This window comes from Rhinoderma darwinii, chromosome 9, assembly GCF_050947455.1.
Source record: "Rhinoderma darwinii isolate aRhiDar2 chromosome 9, aRhiDar2.hap1, whole genome shotgun sequence".
NCBI lineage: Eukaryota > Metazoa > Chordata > Amphibia > Anura > Rhinodermatidae > Rhinoderma > Rhinoderma darwinii.
The window spans coordinates 19948697-19975754 of NC_134695.1; the positions used below are offsets into that span (position 1 = coordinate 19948697).

Consider the following 27058-nt stretch of genomic DNA (forward strand, 5'->3'; position numbering starts at 1 on the left):
GATATGGGTCCAAGGTCTCTGGGGAACGGGCAAAGAACATAGTAAGCCCGCTGGTCGGGACCTGGGAGTCTTGGACCTAGCACAAACTTCACAAGCGGCGACGTAGGCCTTAACGTCTTTGAGCAACCCAGGCCACCAATAGTTTCTGGCAATGAGGTGCTTGGTACCCAGGATGCCTGGATGGCCAGATAGTGCAGAGTCATGATTTTCCCGAAGTAACCTTAGCCGGAATTGCAGGGGAACAAACAGCTTGTTCTCAGGAAGGTTCCCGGGAGCTGAACCTTGATCAGCCGCAATTTCAGAGACTAAATCAGAATCAATAGAGGAAATGATTATACCTGGAGGCAAAACACAAGCAGGATCTTCCTTCGAAGGAGGGCTGGCCATGAAGCTACGCGACAGTGCATCAGCCTTAATATTTTTAGACCCAGCCCTATAGGTGACCAAAAAGTTGAATCTGGTAAAAAATAACGCCCATCGAGGTTGTCTTGGGTTTAGCCTCCGGGCAGATTCTAGGAAAACCAGATTCTTGTGGTCGGTAAGGACCGTAACCTGGTGCCTAGCCCCCTCCAGGAAGTGGCGCCACTCTTCAAATGCCCATTTAATGGCTAAGAGTTCGCGGTTGCCAATATCATAGTTACTCTCAGTGGGCGAAAACTTCCTGGAGAAGTAGGCACAGGGGCGGAGATGGGTGAGGAACCTGGTACCCTGGGACAAGACAGCCCCCACTCCCACCTCGGACGCGTCAACCTCCACGATAAATGGCTCCATTTGGTTGGGCTGAACCAGCACTGGGGCCGAGATAAAGCACTTCTTAAGGACCTCAAAAGCCTGGACAGCCTCAGGAGGCCAGTGGAGGAGATCAGCACCTTTGCGAGTGAGATCCGTAAGAGGCTTAGCGATGACCGAGAAGTTAGCAATAAATCTCCTGTAATAATTAGCGAACCCCAGGAAGCACTGTAACGCCTTCAGGGAGGCAGGTTGGACCCATTCCGCCACAGCCTGGACCTTGGCGGGGTCCATGCGGAATTCATGAGGAGTGAGGATTTGACCCAAAAACGGTATCTCCTGCACCCCAAACACACATTTTTCGGTCTTAGCAAACAGTTTGTTTTCCCGAAGGGCCTGGAGTACCTTCCTGACATGCTCAATGTGGGAGGACCAGTCCTTGGAAAACACAAGTATGTCATCAAGGTACACTACAAGAAATACCCCCAGGTAGTCTCTTAAAACCTCATTTATGAAATTCTGGAAGACCGCGGGAGCATTACACAACCCAAAGGGCATGACGAGGTGTTCGCAATGACCTTCGGGCGTGTTAAACGCAGTCTTCCACTCATCCCCCTCTTTGATGCGGATAAGGTTATAAGCCCCCCCGTAGATCAAACTTAGAGAACCATTGGGCCCCCTGAACCTGATTGAAGAGATCAGGAATCAAAGGAAGGGGATACTGGTTCCTTACAGTGACCTTATTCAAGTTTCGGTAGTCAATGCATGGCCTAAGACCACCATCCTTCTTCCCTACGAAGAAGAAGCTAGCACCTACCGGAGAAGTAGAGGGGCGAATTTTCCATTACTACATATATTCGCTTCTCCTGGACACAGCCGGGTCTTTGATTCTGGGAGAGCATGGTGTGTTGTTGTTTGGCATAGCAAGCAGGGTAGCCCGCTCTATGAACTATCAAGGCGTCACAAATAGGCTTCTACCTGGCTATACACGTTGTGCCTCATGACGTACACACTATCCCTCCATGTTTCACACACTTGCACCCCATTACCCATTTATTTCTATTGAGGCACTTCGCTCATTACTGCCCTCTATATTTCACTCATAGTATTATACTTGCACACACACTATTCATTTATTATTTCTTACCACACATCCCATGCACCACACACACTACTCCCCTCAAGACCAGTGGGAGTGGCTATTATTATTTAAAGCACCTGCTCATTCCTTCATCAGCGTTTCTGACCTGGCTGTGTCCATTTGTAAGTATGGCCTTTTTCTGTGTTTTTGTATATGTCCCCTTGTTTTTATCGGTTCTGTTTGTACATCAGGAACGTTCTGTTCCATTTAAGGAGTTAGGGACTCGCAAGTCTGGGGATCCTTGTCGTGGATTGCGAACTTGCGTCCTTTTGCCCAAAATGATTACTAATACCCCAGGTATTTTTCATTACTACATATATTCGCTTCTCCTGGACACAGCCGGGTCTTTGATGCTGGGAGAGCATGGTGTGTTGTTGTTTGGCATAGCAAGCAGGGTAGCCCGCTCTATGAACTATCAAGGCGTCACAAATAGGCTTCTACCTGGCTATACACGTTGTGCCTCATGACGTACACACTATCCCTCCATGTTTCACACACTTGCACCCCATTACCCATTTATTTCTATTGAGGCACTTCACTCATTACTGCCCTCTATATTTCACTCATAGTATTACACTTGCACACACACTATTCATTTATTATTTCTTACCACACATCCCATGCACCACACACACCACTCCCCTCAAGACCAGTGGGAGTGGCTATTATTATTTAAAGCACCTGCTCATTCCTTCATCAGCGTTTCTGACCTGGCTGTGTCCATTTGTAAGTATGGCCTTTTTCGGTGTTTTTGTATATGTCCCCTTGTTTTTATCGGTTCTGTTTGTACATCAGGAACGCTCTGTTCCATTTAAGGAGTTAGGGACTCGCAAGTCTGGGGATCCTTGTCATGGATTGCGAGCTTGCGTCCTTTTGGCCAAAATGATTACTAATACCCCAGGTATTTTTCATTACTACATATATTCGCTTCTCCTGGACACAGCCGGGTCTTTGATGCTGGGAGAGCATGGTGTGTTGTTGTTTGGCATAGCAAGCAGGGTAGCCCGCTCTATGAACTATCAAGGCGTCACAAACAGGCTTCTACCTGGCTATACACGTTGTGCCTCATGACGTACACACTATCCCTCCATGTTTCACACACTTGCACCCCATTACCCATTTATTTCTATTGAGGCACTTCACTCATTACTGCCCTCTATATTTCACTCATAGTATTACACTTGTACACACACTATTCATTTATTATTTCTTACCACACATCCCATGCACCACACACACTACTCCCCTCAAGACCAGTGGGAGTGGCTATTATTATTTAAAGCACCTGCTCATTCCTTCATCAGCGTTTCTGACCTGGCTGTGTCCATTTGTAAGTATGGCCTTTTTCGGTGTTTTTGTATATGTCCCCTTGTTTTTATCGGTCAAGTTTCGGTAGTCAATGCATGGCCTAAGACCACCATCCTTCTTCCCTACGAAGAAGAAGCCAGCACCTACCGGAGAAGTAGAGGGGCGAATGTAACCCTTGGCCAGGCATTCCTGGATATACTCTCTCATGGCTTCACGTTCGGGACAAGAGAGATTAAATATCCTACCCTTAGGGAGCTTAGCTCCTGGTACCAAATCAATTGCGCAATCATATTCTCTATGAGGTGGTAACACTTCGGAGGCCTCTTTAGAGAAAACATCAGCGAAGTCCTGAACAAACTCAGGTAGAGTGTTCACCTCCTCAGGGAGAGAAATAGAATTAACAGGAAAACATGACGTCATGCATTCATTACCCCGTTTGGTAAGATCCCCAGTATTCCAGTCAAACGTGGGATTATGCAACTGCAACCAAGGAAGGCCTAAAACCAAATCGGACGATAATCCCTGCATCACCAGTACAGAGCACTGCTCCAAATGCATAGAGCCAACAAGGAGTTCAAAAACAGGGGTATGCTGTGTAAAATAACCATTAGCAAGAGGAGTGGAGTCGATACCCACTACCGGGACCGGTTTAGGCAAATCAAACAAAGGCATAGCTAGAGACATAGCAAATTCCACAGACATAATACTAGCAGAAGACCCTGAATCCACGAAGGCACTGCCGGTAGCAGACCTACCACCAAAAGAGACCTGAAAGGGAAGCAAGATTTTATTATGTTTCATATTTACAGGAAATACCTGTGCGCCCAAGTGACCTCCCCGATGGTCACTTAGGCACGGAAGTTCTTCCGGCTGCTTATTCTTACGCCTAGGACAGTTGTTCACTTGATGCTTGTCATCCCCACAGTAGAAGCAGAGACCATTCTTCCTGCGGAACTCTCTACGTTGTTGGGGGGACACGGAGGCCCCGAGTTGCATAGGTACCTCCAAGTCTTCCGTTGAAGAACGAAGCAACGGAACCTCGGGAGGCATCATGGGTGAGTCAGAGGAGAAAACACAAACGCGTTCAAGTCGTCGTTCCCTGAGACGTCGGTCAAGTCGTACCGCTAAAGCCATAACCTGATCTAGGGAGTCAGAAGAGGGATAGCTGCTAACTAGCAGGTCTTTCAGGGCGTTCCACAGACCCAAAGTAAAACTGGCACCTTAAGGCAGGGTCATTCCACCGAGAAGCTACGCACCACTTCCTAAAGTCAGAACAATACTCCTCAACAGGTCTCTTACCCTGACGTAAGGTCACCAGCTGACTCCCGGCAAAGGCAGTCTTGTCAGTCTCGTCATAAATGAGCCCGAGAGCAGAAAAGAAAAGATCAACGGTGGAAAGTTCAGGGGCGTCAGGAGCCAAGGAGAAGGCCCATTCTTGGGGCCCGTCCTGGAGCCGGGACATAATTATACCCACCCGAGGAGTGGGGCTTTAAGCGAAAATAGAGCCTACAACTCTCCCGAAAGGAGAAAAAAGTCTTCCGGTCCCCTGAGAACCGGTCAGGCAACTTGAGGTGGGGTTCAAGAGGTGAGGTGAGGGGCACTACCAGGGCAGCATCAGGCTGGTTGTCCCTCTGAGCCAGGGCCTGGACCTGTAGGGAGAGGCCCTGCATTTGCTGAGCCAGGGTCCCAAGGGGGTCCATAGTAGTGTCAGGGACCAGGGTAGACTAGGTATATGGGCTTGTGATTATGTAATGTCGGGGTAGGGAAACAGACAAGTGAGCCCTAATCTACCCGCCGCTCAGTCCCTGCCTACTTGCAACGACCCGCCCTAGGCGACGGGGTACAACTGGGCGACGGTCCCTACACTCAATAGGTGCACGACAGACAAACAGACAAGGGTACAAAGAAGCCAGGGAAATGGGGAAGTTGCCCACGGGAACACCGTGAGCAACAAGCGAAGTGAACGAGCCGAGTCAAACCAGGAGATGAGCGAGGTACAAAAACGCAGAGCAGAAGAGTGGTCAGAAAAGCCAAGGTCAATCACAAGCAGAGGATCAGTAGTTCAAGAAGCTGCAGCAGGGCCAGGAAACCAACAGAGAAGAATCACAAGCAAAGGAGGAACAGGAAAGGCAGGTATTAATAGACAGAGGGCAGGAGCTAGCTCCGTCTGGCCAGGCTGTGATAGGCTCTCCCACTCCTAAGCCTGCCATCCTGGGTGGTGGAAGATGGAGTCAGTCTCACAGACATAGAAGCAGGTGCAGACTGATTACCTATGGGCGTCGACACAGAAGTTGCGTCTGCCAGATCCTTTACAGTGTGGGGGAGGGGGGCTGAGTGCAGTTTATCACAGGCTGCAGTGGTCACTTGGGATGAAACGTCATCCCAGGAGGCCCTGACTAAGAGGATAAGTATGGGCGTTTTTTTTTCTCTTCTGTTCTCCACAGCGAAGATTCCGGCTGAAAAACTGCACCACAATTTCTAATTTCTTGGCTTGAATTCCCTGCGGCCGCCAGGACGGATACACTGTGTACCTTTACGCAGCGTATCCGTTCTGTGTGAACTTACCCTTGACGTGTAGCTTCACTTTCACTGAAAAACAATTATAGTGCAGAAGTACGAACAATAGTTGTTTTTATAAATAATGTATATTAGTGATTCTGCTTCTAGAAGCAACACAGACTGTCAGCACGATCGCCAGCACTATATAATCCTATAGCACTAATGGCCGTTCTGCATACCGGAGCCAAGGAGCACAGACTATACACAGTCTATGCTGCTGCTAGAAGCAGAATCGCTACAAAAAGTTATTTAGAAAAATTATTATTGTGCACACTCCTGCACTATAAATGCTTGTTTGTGAAAGTGGAGGTATGCTTTAACCCCGTAGCGCACCAGGACACACCGGTACGTCCTGCATTGAAGTGCTTTAAGCCACAGGGCCGTACCGGTGTGTCCTTGCTAAAAACTGTCACCCTGTCAAAGGACAAGGTGACAGAACTGTGCCGTCAACTGTTTATGACAGTTGATCGGCACAGTAAGACGGCAGGGGACCATTCACAGCGGTCTCCTACCGGCGATCGCTGTGATTGGTCAGTTAAAGCAGACTGACCAATCACAGCTCTATGACGTGTGTATGTGATGACGCTGGCTCAGAAGTTGAGCCAGCGTTATCACCGCCGGGAATCAGCTGTCTGACGCCCCTCTGCAACGGCCAGGACTGGAGCTAGGCTCCGATCCGGCCGATTAACCCCTTCGATGCATCGATAAACGTGTTCGATGCATCGAAGTGGCTTGTAGCCTGTCGGCAATCACGATGGTTGCCACGGGCGCGGGTGTCAGCTGTTTGTCACAGCTGACATCGTGCCCTAACGGCCAGGACCAGAGCAAGGCTCCGATCCGGCCGATTAACCCCTTAGATGCAGCTATCACTGCATCTAAGTGATTAGATCGTACCCTATGGTTGCTAATGACAACCATCGGCACCCGCTGGTGTTCCGATGGTTGCTATGGCAACCATAGCCTAACAATCGCTTCCTAGTACGGAAGCCTATTAGGCCCCGCCGGGAGGCGAAGCCTAATAGGCTTGCTGTCAGTGAATAGCTGACAGCTCTAATACACTGCACTATGTAGGTAGTGCAGTGTATTAGAATAGCGATCAGGGCTTCATGCCTTCAAGTTTCCTAGTGGGACAAAAGAAAAAGTTAAAACAAGTTAATAAAAATGTTGTAAAAAAGTTAAAAAAAATAAGTTTCATGTTAAAAAACACAGCCTTTTTTCCTATAATAAGTCTTTTATTATAGGAAAAACCAAAAAACATAAAAAAAGTACACATATGTGGTATCCCCGCATCCGTAACGACCCAAACTATAAAAATATCACTCTATTTTACCCGTACGGTGAACACCGTAAAAAAATTAAATAAAAAACTATTCCAGAATCGCTGTTTGTTAGTCACTTCCCCTTGCAAAACAGAATAAAAAAAGGGATCTAAAAGTTGCATGTACCCCAAAATTATACCATTAAAAAACGCAGCCCGTCCCGCAAAAAACAAGCTCTCCCACCGCTTTTTTGACGGAAAAATAAAAAAATTATCGCTCTCAGAATATGGTGATACCAAAAATAAATTATTTTAAACAAAAGTGATTTTATCGTGCAAACGCTGCAAAACATAAGAAAAACTATATATATATGGTATCGCCGTAATCATACCGACCCGCAGAATAACGTAAAATTGTCATTCATAGCGCATGGCGAACGCCGTAAAAAAAAAAATAATAAAAATCATCAGTATTGCAGGTTTTTGGTCACCTGGCTTGCCAAAAAAATGAAATACAAAGTGATCAAAAAATCGCATTTACCCCAAAATGGTGCCAATGAGATCCACAGATTGTCCCGCAACAAATAAGCCCTCACACAGCTCCGGGGGAGAAAAAATAAAGACGTTCTGGCTCTCAGAATATGGCGATGCAAAATGTGCAGAGTGTTCCAAAAGTGGATAAGATCGGGCGCCATTTATCAGTGCGACACCGGCCACATATCTGTGGATAATTATTTATTTACCCCATTATAATACTCTCTTATTATGCCCCTGATGTACTCTGCACAGATTACATGTGCCCCCACATCATAAACTGAAATACCAGCAAAACCCCAAACAAAACAACTAGCGATCAAAATCCACGCTCCAAAAGCCAAATGGTGCGCCCTGCAGCGTTCCCAAGCAGCAGTGTACGTCCACATATATGGCATCGCCATACCTGGGAGAACCCGCTTAACAGTTTGAGGTATTTGTCTTCAGTGGCACGAACTGGGCACAAAATATTGTGCACTAAAATGGCACATACCTGTGGAAATTTGCAATTTTCACTTTGCACCATCCACTGAGCATTCATTTCTAATATATAAAAAAGAAAACCTGTGTGGTCAAAATGCTCACTACACCCGTTAATAAAATGCCTTCAGGGGTGCAGTTTCCAAAATGGGGGTCACTACTTGGGGGTTTGTTTTACTATTTGACCCCAGAGCCCTGCCGTTGTGGGCTAATGCTGCGAAAATCACCAAAATAGGTCTCACATGCGCCTGTCACTCCTAAGCCCTGTCATATGTCCAGGCAAATTATAAATGCCTTGAGGGGTGTAGTTTAACAAATGGGGTCACTTCTAAGGGTTTTACACTCTACTCTGGTACCTAAGAGAGGTCTGCAAATGCGACATGGCGCCCCTACACCAGTCCAGCAAAATCTGTGCTCTAAAAGCCACATGGCACTCCTTCCATTTTGAGCTCTGCCATGTGCCCAAACAGCAGTTTAGGGCCTCACATTGGGTATTGCCGTACTCGGGAGAAATTGGGTAACAAATTATGTGTTGTTTTTTCTCCTATTACCCCTTGTGGGGAAAAAAAATTGGGTGCAAAACGACATATTTTTGGGAAAAAAATATTTTTTTCATTTTCACTGCCTGATTCTAATACAATCTATGAAACACCTGTGGGATCAAAATGCTCAGTACACCCCTAGATGATTACCCTGAAGGGTAAAGTTTCCAAAATGGAGTCACTTCTCAGGGGTTTCTACTGTACGGGTAACCTCAGGGGCTCTGCATATGCGACATGGCGCCCAAAAAACAATCAACCAAAATCTACATGCCAAGTAGCACTCCTGCCATTCTGAGCCCTGCGGTGTATCCAAGCAGCAGTTTATAACCACATATGGGGTATTGCCGTACTTGGGAGAAATTGCTTTACAATTATTGGGGCGCTTTTTCTCCTTTATTCCTTGTGAAAATGAAAACAATTCAACATTTTAGTGGAAAGAATGTAGATTTTCATTTTCACTGCATAATCCCAATAATTCAGCAAAAAAAACTGTGGGGTCAAAATGCTCACTCTACCGCTAGATAAATTCCATGAGGGGTATAGTTTCCCAAATGGGGTCACTTTTGCCGGGTTTGCACTATTTTGGCCCCTCAGTGGCTTTGCAAACGTGACATGGGGCCGCAAACCATTCCAGCAAAACTTGAGCTCCAAAAGTCAAATGGCGCTCCGTCCTTTCTAACTTCCGCCATGTGTCCAAACAGCAGTTTATTACCACATATGGGGTATTGCTGTGCTCAGAAGAGTTTGCTTTACAAATATTGGGGTGTTTTTTGTCCTTTATCTGTTGTAAAAATGAAAAAATCTGAGCTAAAACTACATTTTATTAGAAAAATTTAGATTTTCAATTTCACTGCATAATTCCCATAGATTCAGCAAAAACCGTGTAGGGTCAAAATGCTAACTATACCCCTAGAAAAATTCCTTGAGGGGTGTAGTTTCCAAAATGGGGTCACTTTTGGGGAGTTTCCACTGTTATGGTCCCTCCAGGGCTTTGCAAACACGACATGGCACCGAAAACCATTCCAGCAAAATCTTTGCTCCAAAATCCAAATGGCCCTCGTTCCCTTCTGAGCCCTGCCGTGGGTCCAAACAGCAGTTTATTACCACATATGGGGTATTTCTGTAATCGGGAGACATTGCTTTACAAATGTTGGGGTGCTTTTTCTCCTTTATTCCTTGTAAAATCTAAAATATCGTATGTTTTTTCAGAAAAAAAGTAGATTTTCATTTTCACAGACCAGTTCCAATAAATTTAGCAAAAAACCTGTGGGCTAAAAATGCTAACTATACCTCTTGAAAAATTCCTTGAGGGGTGTAGTTTCCAAAATGGGGTCACTTTTGGGGAGTTTCCACTGTTAGGCTGGGTTCACACGACCATGTTACGTCCGTAATGTACGGAACGTATTTCGGCCGGAAGACCCGGACCGAACACAGTGCAGGGAGCCGGGCTCCTAGCATCATAGTGATGTACGACGCTAGGAGTCCCTGCCTCTGCGTGGAACTACTGTCCCGTACTGTAATCATGATGACAGTACGGGACAGTTGTCCTGCAGCGAGGCAGGGTCTCCTAGCATCGTACATCACTATGATGCTAGGAGCTCGGCTCCCTGCACTGTGTTCGGTCCGGGTCTTTCGGCCGAAATACGTTCCGTACATTACTGACGTAACATGGTCGTGTGAACCCAGCCTTATGGTCCCTCCAGGGCTTTGCAAACACGGCATGGCACCGAAAACCATTCCAGCAAAATCTGCGCTCCAAAATCCAAATGGCCCTCGTTCCCTTCTGAGCCCTGCCGTGGGTCCAAACAGCAGTTTATTACCACATATGGGGTATTGCCGTAATTGGGAGACATTGCTTTACAAATGTTGGGGTGCTTTTTCTCCTTTATTCCTTGTAAAAACGAAAAGATCGTATGTTTTTTCAGAAAAAAAGTAGATTTTCATTTTCACAGACAAGTTCCAATAAATTTAGCAAAAAACCTGTGGGCTAAAAATGCTAACTATACCCCTAGAAAAATTCCTTGAGGGGTGTAGTTTCCAAGATGGGGTCACTTTTGGGGGTTTTCCACTGTTTTGGCACCACAAGACCTCTTCAAACCTGACATGGTGCCTAAAATATATTCTAATAAAATAGAGGCCCCAAAATCCACTAGGTGCTTCTTTGCTTCTGAGGCCGGTGTTTTCGGTTCTTTACCGCACTAGGACCACATGTGGGATATTTCTAAAAATTGCAGAATCTGGGCAATAAATATTGAGTTGCATTTCTCTGGTAAAACCTTCTGTGGTACAGAAAAAACTGTATTACAAATGAATTTCGTAAAAAAAAATTGAAATTTGTAAATTTCACCTCTACGTTGCTTTATTTCTTGTGAAATGCCTAAAGGGTTAAAATAATTTCTGAATGCTGTTTTGAATACTTTGAGGTGTGCAGTTTTTAAAATGGGGTGTTTTATAGGGGGTTTCTAATATATAAGGCCCTCAAAGCCACTTCAGAACTGAACTGGTCCCTGAAAAAATATAAAGTACAGTGAAGTTTACCACTCAGACGGCACTGGTAACAGTCCAATATCATTCAGTATAGACACTCTCTCCCAGAAAAATGCAGTGGACAGTCCGCAATCCAATGAGGGTGTGGATGGTAATTCTTATCCTTGTAGTTCCACCAAGCTCCTTATCGTCTCCCTCCACATTCAAAGAACTCCTGGTAGGAAAAGGATCTTATGTCTCTAATAGATGGAAAAAGGAAGACACATAGTGCAACACCCTCTGAAAAAGATTGCTCCACGCCAAGTTTAATCCATACTCACAGAAGTAACAAGAAATAAAAGCATCAAGGTAAGTAAAAATCTTTAAAATTTCTAGGCGGCACGCCAAACACTCTCGCCCGACCCTGGGTTTCGCCCTTCCGGCTTCCTCTGGGGCATGTGTGACGTGTCTAATTAACAGGTTTATATAGCCGCATATCATTTAAATTTACATAAATTTACATACATAAAAAATGGTTAAAAAAAAAAAACATATACGCCCACAATGATCTCTGCAATATATAGAGATAATCTGATCTTACCATCATAATCGTATACATATATATAGACTTTTATTATTTTTATATAAATGCCTAATCTCTTTAAAAAGTAAAAAAATATATATAATATATTATGCTAAACAAGCCTATTTGCCACCTTTATAGTTGGTTAGATTCCACATATCATCCCATATCCATTATATTGATTTTTATTTATATTTTATCAGTTGTTTTATATTTTTTCTGTCTCTAATTTTCCACTTAGTCTGAACTGTGGCCAATCTCTAAAGCTTCCAGAGCTTCAGTGAGCTGCAGCTAATCAGAACAATTAAGTTCTGCTGAGACAAGATCCCTTGGTCATAATGCTATGTGTGAACAAGTCTCTTACTAATACTATACATAGGGCATTTTTTGGCATAATTGTTTTCATAACATGGAACTACAAATATGGACCAGAATATCTATCAGATGGTATCTCACCAATATTAATAAATACTTGTATAAACAAAACAAAAACAAAAAAAAAAAAAAAAAAACATTTTTATAAAAAACACTTCAATTCGAAGTCTGAATTGAGTCCTAAGGGCTGAAGCGTTTTTAATTGATAGATCCAAAAACTTTCTTGCTTGCTCATTTTTTTAATAAAATCCTCCCCACTCCAATGATTATCAATTGTCTCAATAGCAAAGAATTTAGTGTCCTTGGGATCTTTATGGTGGAATTTACAATAGTGTGCTGATACACTATGGTCCATCTTGCCTTTTCTGATGTTATTACAGTGTTCTGCTATTCGAGTTTTCAATTTGCGGGCTGTACGTCCTACATATAACTGCCCACAGGGACACTGCAATAAGTATATAACCCCTTTAGTATTACACGTTGTAAAATGTTTGATCTCATATTTTCTTTTATTTTCGGCATCCATGAAAAAGGTAACATTCCCCTTTCTTTTATTATACCCCACTTCTTTACAAGCTTTACACTTGTTACAGGAAAAAAATCCTTTTGTCGCAATAATTGGTTTTGTAGGAGCTTTTATAAAACTATGAGTAATTTTATCCTTTATATTAGGTGCCCTACGATGTACAATACTAGGATTTTTGGGCAACCTAGATCCTATAACAGGATCGTTCCTTACAATATGCCAATTTTTTCTAATAATATTTCGTATCAATGAAGAACTTGTGGAATATGTGGTAATGAACGGAACCCTTAATGTCTTATCATTATCATCAATTCTCTTTGTATGAAAATTATCAATTTTTTTGATGTTATCGCCAGAATGGACTGCGATTTCTTCTCTAACCTCCTTCAATGCTGACGACACCCTCTGTTCCTCATAATTCCTTTCTATCAAACGAGATTTAATAACTTGTGACTGTACATCAAAGTCCTCTATTTTTGTACAGTTTTTCTTTATCCTTTTAAACTGCCCTTTTGGGATATTCCGAAGCCAAGGTTTTAAATGGCAACTTGAACATTCAATATAACTATTACAGTCAGTAGGTTTGAAATAATTTTTGGTGTATAGTACATTGTTTTCTATAAAAATTTCCAAATCCAGAAAGCTAACTCTATTTTTATCATACTCTGAAGTAAAGGTCAGATTACATTTATTGTTATTAATATAATCTATGAAAGTTAATAAATTCTCTGTTGTTCCTTCCCAAATGATAACCACATCATCTATGTAACGTTTGTACAACTTTATGAATTCACAGAAAGGATTATTACTAGAGTAAATAAAAGAATCTTCCCAGACTGCCAGGTACAGATTTGCATAACTTGGTGCAAATTTAGCGCCCATAGCAGTACCGGCAGTCTGAAGGTAATAGTCTGAATTATACCAGAAATAATTCTTCTCTAAACTAAACCTAATGAGGTCTATAATAAAACGACCTTGCTCAGGAGTCATATTTTTATCCATACCAAGAGTATGTTCTACAGCCTGTATCCCTAATTCGTGGGGTATACAGGTATACAATGATGAGACATCGCATGTGCATAAAATAGTGTCTCTATTGACATTCACGGTTTTTAACTCCTCGATTACATGTGTGGAATCTTTCACATGGGATCTACTAGCAACAACATATTTTTGCAAGAAACAATCAATATACTCAGAAATGCGACTAGTTAGCGAATCTATTCCGGCTACAATTGGCCGACCTGGCGGATTGGTCTTGTTCTTATGAACTTTAGGTAAGTAATAAATTACAGGGATCTTGGGATGTTTTATATTTAAATATTCAAATTCACGGTCATTTAGAATCCCCCTCTTTTTTGCATCCAGAAGGAGACTCTCCAGTTGTTTTTTGAAAACTTCGGTAGGATTATTCTTTAGTTTTTTATAGGTAACACAGTCTGACAGTAATCTTTTCATTTCAGTGTGATAATCAGATTTATTTAAAATAACAATCCCCCCCCCTTTATCCGCAGGTTTTATTACCACCTTAAGATCTTTTTCTAAATCTCTCAACGCTGTTTCTTCTGCGGAGGTTAAATTTTTTCCTTTATTCTTCACACTTATCAGATCCAATTGGTTGAGTACAACCTTTTTAAAAGCCTCAATACAATGGTTGTTGCTAATAAGGGGTATGAATCCTGATTTATCACGTAAATGTGTGTGGTTATATTGGTCTTTATGTCCTTCAAAGACGGTCTCTTTATGTGTGACGTTATCTCTACTATTTTTTATAGCGAAATGCTTCTGGAGGTTGAGGGATCGAATGAACTTGTGTACGTCAATGTATGTTTTAAATTTATTCATGGATTGTGAGGGTGCAAATTTAATCCCTTTACTTAGAACTCTATAGTGGTCATCTGTGAGTGTTTTATCACTCAAATTGAATACTCCTTTTTTACTCAGATCTCCTTCTGTTTTTTTGGGGGAACAGTCACCCCTTCTATTCTTTGTCCTTTTGCCTCGTCTAATTTTCTTTTTAGCGGCGTCAGTCTTTCCCCTTGAAAATGATTTTCTTTCTGGGGTATTAAATTTTGCGATTTTAATAACTGGTGGGGAAAATTTTTTGGATTAATACCATGATTCATGTTGCCTGGTTGTAATGAGGGTATGTATTGATCCACTTCCTGATATTGATAATTATTATAGTATCTCGGAGGTCTAAAACCTCTCTGTTGGTATGGGATATGGTGATACTGTCTATGATAGGCTTGAGAACTATAGTTATTCCTAAAAGAAGGAGGATAGCTCTGCTGGTATACTCCAAAATTTCTTCTTGGACTATTTTTATAAGTATTGGCAAATAGGCTTGTTTAGCATAATATATTATATATATTTTTTTACTTTTTAAAGAGATTAGGCATTTATATAAAAATAATAAAAGTGTATATATATGTATACGATTATGATGGTAAGATCAGATTATCTCTATATATTGCAGAGATCATTGTGGGTGTATATGTTTTTTTTTTGTTTTTTTTTTAACCATTTTTTATGTATGTAAATTTATGTAAATTTAAATGATATGCGGCTATATAAACCTGTTAATTAGACACGTCACACATGCCCCAGAGGAAGCCGGAAGGGCGAAACCCAGGGTCGGGCGAGAGTGTTTGGCGTGCCGCCTAGAAATTTTAAAGATTTTTACTTACCTTGATGCTTTTATTTCTTGTTACTTCTGTGAGTATGGATTAAACTTGGCGTGGAGCAATCTTTTTCAGAGGGTGTTGCACTATGTGTCTTCCTTTTTCCATCTATTAGAGACATAAGATCCTTTTCCTACCAGGAGTTCTTTGAATGTGGAGGGAGACGATAAGGAGCTTGGTGGAACTACAAGGATAAGAATTACCATCCACACCCTCATTGGATTGCGGACTGTCCACTGCATTTTTCTGGGAGAGAGTGTCTATACTGAATGATATTGGACTGTTACCAGTGCCGTCTGAGCGGTAAACTTCACTGTACTTTATATATGCTATTTAGGGTATTTGTTGGATCATACCCAATTTAGTTTTGCCTGCTCCGGTCTGAGAGAGATTTTGTGGGTATTTGAGCCAAGAGAAACCACCATTATACCTGAAAAAATAGCCTTTTGAAATTTTCTTGAAAATGCGAGAAATTGCTGCTAAAGTTCTAAGCCTTGTAACGTCCTAGAAAAATAAAAGCACGTTCAAAAAACGATGCAAACATAAAGTAGACATATAGGAAATGTTAACTAGTAACTATTTTGTGTGGTATTACTATCCGTTTTACAAGCAGATACATTACAATTTAGAAAAATGCAGATTTTTGCAAATTTTCTCTAAATTTTGGTGTTTTTTACAAATAAATATTGAATTTAACGACACAATTTTTTCAGTATCATAAAGTACAGCTTGGATGGGGAAAAGCATTCCAACGTTATTACCACATAAAGTAACACATATCAGATGTGCAAAAATCGGCTGTGTCCACAAGGCCAAAATAGGCTTAGACCTTAAGTGGTTAAGTATAAGTTAACATATTAAACGTAGAGAAACACAAAATAATGCAATTTAATTTTTCAGGTAAATATTTCCGTTTGAAATTTAACACACGGGTATTCCACCACCCAGATTGTCACTTTTCTGGCAATGTAATATTGTTAATGTGCATGTCATATTGTTGCACGAGCATATGGTTATTACTCAGCGTTCCTATTGCAGCAAAACATTTACACACTCTCCTACGATAGATAATCTAATAACAACTGTAAAAGCAATTCTAATAACAATATTTACCCCTTCCCGACATTTGTCTTATGAATTCGTCATGGAAAGCCAGTGCTTCCCGCAAAATTCTGTATTCATACGACAAATGGATGTCACAGGCTCAGAAGCTGGGTCCGTGCCATCAGCTGCTCGTGTCAGCTGTATGTTACAGCTCACACACTGCTGTAATGGCAGGGCCCGAAGTTAGCTCCGATCCCTGCCATTAACCCCTTAAATGCAGCGGTCAAAAACGACCGCATTTAAGGTGTTTGCAGCCAATCGGCAGGCCAGCGACGAGATCGCCAGGGTGCCGATGGCTGCAATGTCAACCAGATTCCTAGCACTGGCCTCCCGGTCTGCCAACTACGGAAGTCTCCTAGGCCCCACCTGGATTGTGGCACATATAAGGCTTCTGGTAGCAACGGGAAGATAGCGCGGACTCAGAAGGTGAGTCCGCGTCATCAGAGGCGGGTGTCAGCTGTATATTACAGCTGACACCCTTCTGTAACGGCAGGGACTGGAGCTAGCTCCGATATCCGCCATTAACCCCTTAGATGCAGCGATCAAAAGCGCTGGGGTGCTGACGGCTGCTATAGTTACAGGAGGCCTAACAAAGGACACCTTGTCTGCCAATTATGGAAGCTGATTACGCCTTGCTCGGAGGCGGAGCTTATTCAGCTTGCTGTCAGTGAATGACTGACAATTCTAATACATTGCACTACATAAGTAGTGCAATGTATTAAAACAGAAACTAGATAGTTGGACCTTCAAGTCCCCTAGTGGGACTTTAAAAAATAGAGTGAAAAAAAGTTGCAAAAATAAAATAAAAGTTTCAAGTATTAAAATAAAACACAATCACCCTTTTTCCCTTATCAAGTCCATTATTATTGAAAATAATAAACCATACATATTTGGTATCGCCGCATCTGTAACGGCCTGAACCATAAAAATATTTTGTTATTTATCCCGCGCGAATGGCGCAGTAAAAACACCAACTAAAAAACCATGCCAGAATTTCTGTTTTTTGGTCACGTAGCCTTCTAAAAATTGGAATAAAAAGTGATCAAAAAGTAGCATGTATCCAGAAATGGTAGCTATAAAAACTATAGCTCATCTTGCAAAAACGAGCCCTCATACAGCTTCGCTGACAAAAAAATAAAACCGTTAGGGTCCTCACAACATGGCAACAGAAAAAATACATTATTTTTACAAAAGCAATTTTATTGTGCAAAAAGTTGTAAAACAAAAAAAAGTGCTATAAATTTGGTATCGCCGGAATCGTACTGACCCGCACAATAAAGTTAATATGTCATTCATAATGTATAGTGTCACCTTGTCTCCCAAAATATATGATAAAAAGTGATTAAAAAGTCGCATGTACCACAAAATGGTACCAATAATAACTACAGCTCGTCCTGCAAAAAGACAGCCCTCATACCACTACATCTATGAAAAAATAAAATAAGTTAAGGCTCCCAAAAGTCAGGAAAGAAAAGATATGCAGCTGTGCAGGCCCAGTGGGAACATTTCTTCTGTTTTAAGAGGCGCTAAAATTAGGGAAACAGGAAGGGGAGGGCTCAAACATATCTGCTGGAGGTCAGGGTGCCCGTATTATACCGGGACAACACTTCCCAGCAAAATTCCTCAAACTGCAAAGGTGCAGATTGTGTACCAAAAGGGGGATAAGAAAGGACACCATTTATCAATGCAGCACTCGCCTGTGTAGAAAGGATTGCTTTACAGCGTAACACATATCTATGGATTATTTTGTTGGTTTTTTTTAACCCAATTTTTATACCACCTTATTATGCCCTAATGTACTCCTCTGAAACACCAGTAATACTCAAACAAAACTACTAACAAGCAAAATCCATGCTCCAAAAGCCAAATGGCTACCTCCCTTCTGAGCCCTACACTGTGCCCAAACTACCTTTTTGTGCAAACATTAACAAATGGGTGTTACGATTCCCCTTGTCGAAGGGCTGTGTCCCTACATAATGACAGTCTCCAACCATCGCTGACAGTGACACATCCTCCTGACAAGCTGAATGGTAACACCCATTTGTCTATCAGTCCTGGACTGAACAAAGACTTTTTGGTGAAATACAAGGATTTCCTATGAACATGTCAGAAGAGGTGTCAGATTCTATATAAATCTAGTGACTCACAGGTGACGACTTCTCAGATTCTAGAAATTTTTTTCCTTTTTTCTTCTCCATTCGGTCCAGACTTCTTGACAACTTCTCCCGGCCATGACCCATTTTTGCAGAATTTGCCACTCTTGTCTTCGGCTCCTCACTTTTCCAACATTTCCACACCTATAAACGAAGACAAAATTATCAAGGTGCCACACACTGTGCCCCTAAATATATTAGCACCATACACTGCTTCCCTGAATAAAATAGTACCAAATACTGTGCCCCTGAATATAATAGTACCAAACACTGCGCCCCTGAATAAAATAGTACCAAACACTGTGCCCCTGAATATAATTGTGCCACACACTGTAAAGTAAAGCACCACATACACAGTGCCCCCTGTAGATAGTGCCACACACCACTATGTAGAGAGCGCTACACATACCCCCTGTAGATAGCGCCTCACACATCCCCCTGTAGACAGAGCCACACCCCCACATGTAGATAGCGCCATACATACCTCGCTCTAAATAGCGCCACACAGCTCTCCCCCCTTGTATATAGTGACACACAGCACTCCCCCTTGTATAGGGACCTAGATGATTATCGTAACAATCGGGTATACAAATGACAGGAGGGATACATCACATCAAAAACTGGCTTTCCAGCCCACTATGCATCAGAGCCTTCACTATCCGGTTCTGGAAGTGAGGGATCCAACTCATATCCTCAATGTCCCTCTAACAGATACGACCTCTTCCAATTAGATATGGAGCTCAATCGTTTCTTCAGATCCCTATGCCTTTGGGTACATTTCTCCGGTCCGTAGATCAGAGATATTGTATCCACAACCTGCTCCACCCACCATGATTACTACCCAAACATTGGGGCTGAGAAATATGTTTTTTTTCTCAACTCCCAAAAACTCACCACCACTCGAGACTTTCATTAATGTGGTGCATTGGGACATGGAGAAGTTCCGGCATGACTTCGACTTGGGACATTACATGTGCCAGTCTAATCTGGACAACATTGACTGTCAGGCCCTTTCTTCTCTTATTGAAGACAAGGATCTGATCATAAAACCAGCCGACAAAGCGGGAGCTTTAGTGGTTATGGACAGGGCAGATTGCAGGATGGAGATAGTTAGACATCTCCAGGATACTGCAGTATACTCTCTCATAGGACAGGATCCGGTAGGACTGCTGAGAATATACGCACAATATTGGAGTTACACTTAAGTCTAGGTGCCATAGACCAGAAAACTGCTATTTTTCTCACTAACCAACATCCCATTACACCTGTTTTCCACACATTACCCAAGATCCACAAGACACTTAGCAAAGCACCTGGTTGCCCCATCACGGCATCCACAGGCTCCATACTATTCCCTCTGCCTATCTTTCTAGAGAAAATACTAACCCCTCTAGTTAAAGAAAGCCGATCCTTCCTATTGGATACTTCCGCATTCCTAATATCTATCCGCACATTGGGACCCAAACCCCTGACACGATACTAGTGGCACTAGATGTCTGTAGTCTCTAAACTTCAATCACACATGAGAAGGGTCTTTTAGCTATCAATGAGATACTTACAGCAACAGGCAAGGACAACACGGTTATTGGGCTATGCATGGACCTATTCAACACTGTCCACTATGAAACTTTTTTCCTTTTTGAGTATACATATTATGTGCAGAAACAGGGAACAGCTATGGGGCCTAATATGGCAGCTCCCTATGCCAACTGCTACATGTTCTCCTTTGAGGAGAATAAGATTTATCCCAACACACTTTTAAAAGATCATGCCCTCCTATTGAAGAGCAAAGACCAAGAGGGCAGATTAAGCACAGATTTATTCACGTCCACAGATAGGAATAGTCTTCTTCACTTTTCTAGATGCCACCCTAAAACTACTAAAGCCTCACTACCTACGTCCCAGCTTAATCGAGTAACCAGGTTAGTGGACTATGACGAGCTCAGAGGCACTAGAAAAGTTGACATGACCAATAAGTTCAGTGCTAGGGGCTACCAGGGGCGGATTGGCCATGTACTTCACCAGGAATTTTCCCAGTGGGCCAGCCGCTCCACTGCTTAGGGGTAGGCTGGGCTGGGGGACAGGGAGGCTGCCCATTGCTGTAAAATGTATTACAAAGCTGGGGCAGCACTGTGGACAGGAGCTGTGTAATGTGTTCTCCTGCACAGGCAGAACATGTGTGCTCCGGGTGACTGCAATATACATCACATGCGACATCATATAATGCAGCCGGCCATACACTGCCTGTGCAGGAGAACATCAAGGATTTTTACCCAGCAGACAGGCAGGGAGGATGGAGGAAGAGAGGGCTGGGGAGGAGCAGTTATACACACAGCTCTCCTCCTGCCTGCAACGTGTGACCGTTGACAACATGAAGATTCCCTCCACTGAGCTCCACTGAGCTCAGGACTGGTGAGCATAGATGTGCATGTGCTGTGCAAGTAGGGGAGCTGTAAGTGTTATGTGGGGGGATATTCTTTATACATACGCCACAATCGTAACGACCCGCTGAATAAAGTTATTATGTTATTTATACCACGTAAATGGCGTAAAATTAAGACGCAAAACAAATGGCAACATTTCTGGGTTTTTTTCCAGTACCCCACTAAAAAAGTTATTAAAAATGTAATCAATAAATTATATGTACCCCAAAATGGTGCTATTCTAAAATACAACTTGTGCCGCAAAAAAAAAGTCCTTATACAGCTATGTCGACGCAAAAATAAAAAAGTTATAGATCTTTGAATGCGACGATGGAAAAACTTAAAAAATTGCTCAGTCATTAAGGTTTAAAATACCTTCGGTATTAAGGGGTTAAACAATACACTGTATATAGGTTATTTACCTTACATCTCCTCACATATCTATATCCAGAGAATGGATTTGCAGCGATCTGAATAGAAAACTTCTCTACATTACTATTTACCATTACCAGACCATTAATACTGATTATCTAAGTGATGTCCTACACCTGTGACACTGTGCTATCGTTTCATCGTTGTATATAGTAGATTCAACATGCATCTATACCTCAAATTCATAAAATGTATACTAACTGCATCGCTACTATTATCGTTTTGTATCCATGATTCTTGTGACAATTTTTCCTGTAGTAAAATATCGTATCATGTATGGAGATATAATGTATTTCCCTCTTCCCCCCTCACACTTCCTTTTTGTATAAAATTTCAGTGCTTGATGAAGGTCGATGATGACCGAAACGTCCCACGCATACACTGATTGGCAGAATAAAAATAAAAACAAGAAAATATTACACTCGAATTGGTGTGCTGAATACTTTCATTTTTATACTATCGGTTTGGGCTCCTACTCGTGCACCCGACAATTCCTGGTGCTGTCCGAACCTTCACAATCTGCATTAGGCCTCATGTACGCCTAGAGCTGTAATACAGTCATGTGAAAAATATTGGCAATACTGGGAGTAAATCTAAAAAAGAGAAATATAACACTTGCAACTATACTTCTCTTTCTGGATGGATGAAAAAATTGCATTCAAATACAGGCGTTGTGTGAGACTTGCATCACATAAGAATGATCTGGTCTACTAGACCACCTCCATGCGAGGAGTTCATTTCTGCTGACACTGTGTTTTCATTTATGTGTGACACTGCACCTTGTTTTCTCTTTTTGTACCTGAAAACTCAATAAATTGTTGTGTAAGAAGAAAAAAAAGCATTGTGTGAAATTAGAAAAAGTTGTCTGCCTTATTTCTACAAACAGTCTCACTCCTGTCTCTGATAATACAGGTGTAACGTCCGTGGTCGCTGTCCACGAACTCCTTCCATCCAGTCGACGCCCTTCTCTCAAGAGATGTCTGCACATACGGCCGTCCTTCTCTACAGTGACCACCAGGGTGCGCTCACGAGCTCAGTCCAGACTTGAGAAGCCAGAGCGCACGCATGTTGGTAGTTGAGCTGATTGCTTCAGAGCACCCTGGGATATAAGAAGGTCTCAGCCCCATCCTCCCACGCCTGAGCTTTGTTGTGTATTCCTAGTCTGTCTATGTGATGGCCTCATAGTGTGTTACCTGTACCTGTACCTGTTCCAGTTCCTGTTCCTAGCATTCCATACCTACCTGGTCGAGCACTGTGCTGTGCCAAAGTCGTGTTGGGCTGTATCTACGTCTGACCTGCTTCACCTCGCCTGACTGCCTGCTGCCTAGTCCCAGCCGAGCCTGCCGTGCTGCTTTCTGAGCTGCCACAGGTACCTATACGAACTATAGACTGTAATGTCCGTGGCTGCGGGCTGTCAGCTCCAGCCTCCCGCTGACAGACGCAGCCACGAGTCGGCAAGCGCTGGCCCCAGCCTCCTCCTCAGGAGACGCCAGCGCTTGCATCCACTTACCTCCGCCGGAGACCGCAGTAGATCGCATGAAGCGAAAGGCAGATACTAAGAGAAGAGAGCCGCCTCAGTATCTTCTGGGGACTAAAGTCTGGCTGTCCTCTCGGAACATTCGCTTGAAGGTGCCCTCATACAAGTTCGCTCCCTGGTTCCTTGGACCATTTGAGGTCCTGCAGCAGATCAACCCTGTCACCTACAAGCTTCGGCTGCCTCCTACCCTCAGGATTCCCAACTCCTTCCACGTCTCCCTCCTGAAGCCTGTGATCCTAAACCGCTATTCCAAGACTCCCAGCCCTGCAGTTGCTCCCAGCGGCTCCTCGGACATCTTTGAGGTCAAGGAGATCTTGGACACCAAGAGAGTAAGAGGAAAGACCTTTTATTTGGTGGATTGGAGGGGGTTTGGTCCCGAAGAGAGGTCCTGGGAGCCAGAGTAGAACCTCAATGCCCCTACTCTTCTAAAGAAGTTTCTCTCTCGCTCCGGTCCCAAGAAGAGGGGGCGTAAGAGGGGGGATACTGTAATGTCCGTGGCTGCGGGCTGTCAGCTCCAGCCTCCCGCTGACAGCCACAGCCACGAGTCGGCAAGCGCTGGCCCCAGCCTCCTCCTCAGGAGACGCCAGCGCTTGCATCCACTCACCTCCGCCGGTGGTCGTTCAAGATGTCCGGTGCGCGCGCTGCCCCTTTAAGAGCGGGGACGAGTGTGCGCGCGCACCGGACATCTTGAACGACCTTTGACCCGTGAGTACCCTGGGCTATAAGAGGGGTCCAGCCCCCTAGTTCGATTCCTGAGCGTTGTTAGTTTTCCCAGTCTGTCTTGCAAATGGTCCCTTAGTGTTTCCCGTTCCTGTTGTTACCCGTACCTTGTTCCCCGTTCCTGTTTCCCATGCTTTGCCCTAGTATCAAGTCATGCTACGTCCTGTGTCATCTGCCACGTCCAGAGGAATCTTCCACGTCCAGAGGAATCTGCCACGTCCTGTGTCATCTGCCACGTCCAGAGGAATCTGCCACGTCCTGTGTCATCTGCCACGTCTGGAGGAATCCGCCACGTCCTGTGTCATCCGCCACGTCCGGAGGAATCCGCCACATCCTGTGTCATCTGCCACATCCAGAGGAATCTGCCACGTCCGGAGGAATCCGCCACGTCCTGTGTTATCTGCTACGTCCGGAGGAATCCGCCACGTCTGGCGCAACTTGCGGCTCCTGTGTCATCCGCCACGTTTGGCGCCATCTGCTGCACCCATCTCATCTGTGCCAGAGCTGCGGCCACCATCTGGACTATTCAGGTACCCTTGTGCGGGACATTGTATTTCTGGGGTGTCCTGTTGTTTGGCCAGCTGCCTCCCCGCTGCGGCGGTACGGCCTAGTGGGTCCACTAAACAGTAGTTTCCCAGAATTGGTACTTCTGTTCCACTATGTTGTGCAGCAAGTGGATGTAATCATATGAATGGGTTACCATGTTAAAGCCTTATATAATTGTCCTATGCAATGTATTAATTATGTACTATCACTTTAAGCCACACTAGAAGCTGTGGAGGGGTTATAATTAGGTCTCCACTAGAGGGCGCTTCGACACGGATGTTGCTGGAAGGTGGATTTAGCCTGGGAGACCGTAGAGCTGAGTCTTAGTCTGGATGTGGTACGCATTAGACGCAAACCTCCAGCTGTGCTTTAGGCCCCAGTGTAACTCGCTGGGCCTACATCATCCACCGATGCCTGAGAGGAAGGAAGGTGGAGAAGAGACTGAATCCTACTAGAAGCATACCTGAAAGCCAGCTTTGTAGTGGCATCCAAGAAACCTTGCTATCTAAAGATATAGTCATCTCTGAAGGAGAGGTCATTGTGGGCCTCAGAGGCTTTGTTGGGAAACACCAGGAAATGTCCTCCCCAGCATCAGAAGGAAGTAGCTTACACGCTATTGCCTCTATAAGCGAAGATTTAGAAGCTAGATTATATAGTGGATCTATAGAAATTAAGGGAGCTGTCTACTAAATAGCTATCAAGCCAAAAGGTTTTGCTGAAAGGATGAAAGTTTGGTAACCTACTTTAAAGACCTACCACCAGCTTGTCTAGCTAAGTACTGATTAACTACTACTACCTCCATCATTGTGCAAGGACTGTTTATTGTTATCTGCAAATTACAAGTAAACAGTGAGTTATTTGCACAAAGAACTGTTGTCTGTGGTTCATCTGCACGCTACATCAAGGGCACCCCAACCGCCATCAGACAGAGATACACTACACAGGGTGTGCCCCGGGGGAACAACTACCACCATCATGCTCAATAGTGTAGCCCCCCTTTCACTGTAACAGCCCAGGAGGAGTGGGGGAGGAAAGGTCGAGTTACATGTATTCACCGGCTACACCGTTGACACTAAGGCTGGGTTCACACGACCTATTTTCAGACGTAAACGAGGCGTATTATGCCTCGTTTTACGCCTGAAAATAGGGCTGCAATACGTCGGCAAACATCTGCCCATTCATTTGAATGGGTTTGCCGACGTACTGTGCAGACAACCTGTAATTTACGCGTCGTCGTTTGACAGCTGTCAAACGACGACGCGTAAATGGACTGCCTCGGCAAAGAAGTGCAGGGCACTTCTTTGCCACGTAATTTGAGCTGTTCTTCATTGAACTCAATGAAGCACAGCTCAAGATTTACGAGCGTCTCAGACGGCTCGCAAAATGCGAGGAGGAGCATTTACGTGTGAAACGAGGCAGCTGTTTTCTCTTGAAAACAGTCTGCCTTTTCACACGTAAATGACAGCTAGCGTGTGAACATACCCTAAGGAGGCCAGATACTACAACACCCATCCTCTCCAGCACAGAGCACATTACCCGCAGGGGGTTGGCGTCACAAACTACATTTTAAATCTACTGTGTGCGGGTGCTGCGCTCGATCCTGGGGTGCTACATCTGCTTTTCAAGTAAATGGGGCTGAGCTGCAACAGCCCATACACAAGAGTGGTGCGGTTTCTGGGGGAAAAAAAGGGAAACTGTTTTTTCTAATCTCAGACAACCCAGGATTGGGAACAGTGTAACCTGAAAGCTGGTCGTTATGCAATAATCAGAGAAAGTCTAGACAAGTGAAGAACAAAGCACATAACAGAAGATGAACATCAGAATCGATGAAAGACTTACACATTGGTCGTTACAAGATCTGTATGAACCCTGAAAACTTTCTGTTGACAAAAAAAAATTAAAAAAATTAATTTATTGTCATATTTTCTCCTTTATATTTAATCTCATATTTGAAAATGTTTCCTGCGTAGATACATTATATGTAATTTATGACATTCAAAACAGCAAATGATCATTATAAAGTTACGTTCACACACAGCATAAATCCTGTGGATATTATGTCCGTATATGAGGGCAAAATATCTGCAGCGTATTACAGTAGCAGCAAAGTGAATGAGATTTTAACAAATCTCATCCACACGCTGCAAAACTATACTGCACGGAAATTGTAAGATCTGAAGCATATCAATTTATTTTAAAGATTTTCCCGGGGATTTTCAATCCTTTCAATGAGAAAGGCAGTAAAAAAAATAGTGTAGTGCCGTGTTAGTCAGAAACAATATGCAATGTTAAAGTATTGTAGGTCTGATACCTTTATTGGCTAACGAGAAAAATTATATATGCAAGCTTTAAGAACACACAGGCCCCTTCTTCAGGCAAGTTTAGAAATGAATGACTTACAAAAAAGCACAACATTTAAGATATTACACACAGACAATTAGTACATGAGGTGATACATCATTAAGATAAGACGGGGCAATAAACCTGAGGTTATAGGGGTGATGACTTAGGAGTTAAGGGATCTGGAGTCAGTCTGATGGGGGATGTGACGTGCGTCCATGTAATCATTCATAAATCCAGGTGTTAGATTGAGTCCTTGTGTCAATGACTGGAATTTTATCATCAGCTTGAATTCCCAAATTTTTCTTTCTCTGTCGTTCTTAAAATGACCCTTCAGTAGTATTAGGACCTTTAGATCTGCCAAACTGTGATCAGGTCTAGAGAAGTGTTTTCCCACAGGTGTATCCAGTTCCTTTTTTTATTGTATAAGTCTGTGAAGATTCATCCTGGTTTGTAGCTTTTGTTTTGTTTCTCCAATGTAGATTCCCTTACTGATGCATCTTGTACACAGTATCATGTACCCTACATTGGAGGATGTATATGAGAACATGCCAGTGATTTTACATCCTCCGATGTAGCGATACTATGTACATGGTGCATCAGTAAAAGTTTTTACAT

At 43.3% G+C, this 27058-nt stretch overlaps 1 protein-coding gene across 4 annotated transcripts in view; it reads right to left on the reverse strand.

The window, feature by feature from the left end:
* The window catches only part of LOC142660639 (tesmin-like), a 244843-nt gene that overhangs the window by 135928 nt on the left and 81857 nt on the right, over positions 1-27058 (reverse strand). For 3 of the 4 annotated variants that reach the window (XM_075837326.1, XM_075837325.1, XM_075837327.1), the window contains exon 4: positions 25940-25980. In XM_075837326.1, coding sequence (XP_075693441.1) covers positions 25940-25980 — 41 coding nt within the window. Of the gene's footprint in view, positions 1-18436; positions 18549-25939; positions 25981-27058 lie in introns of those variants that run through there. The other variant, XM_075837328.1, reaches the window with a different exon arrangement.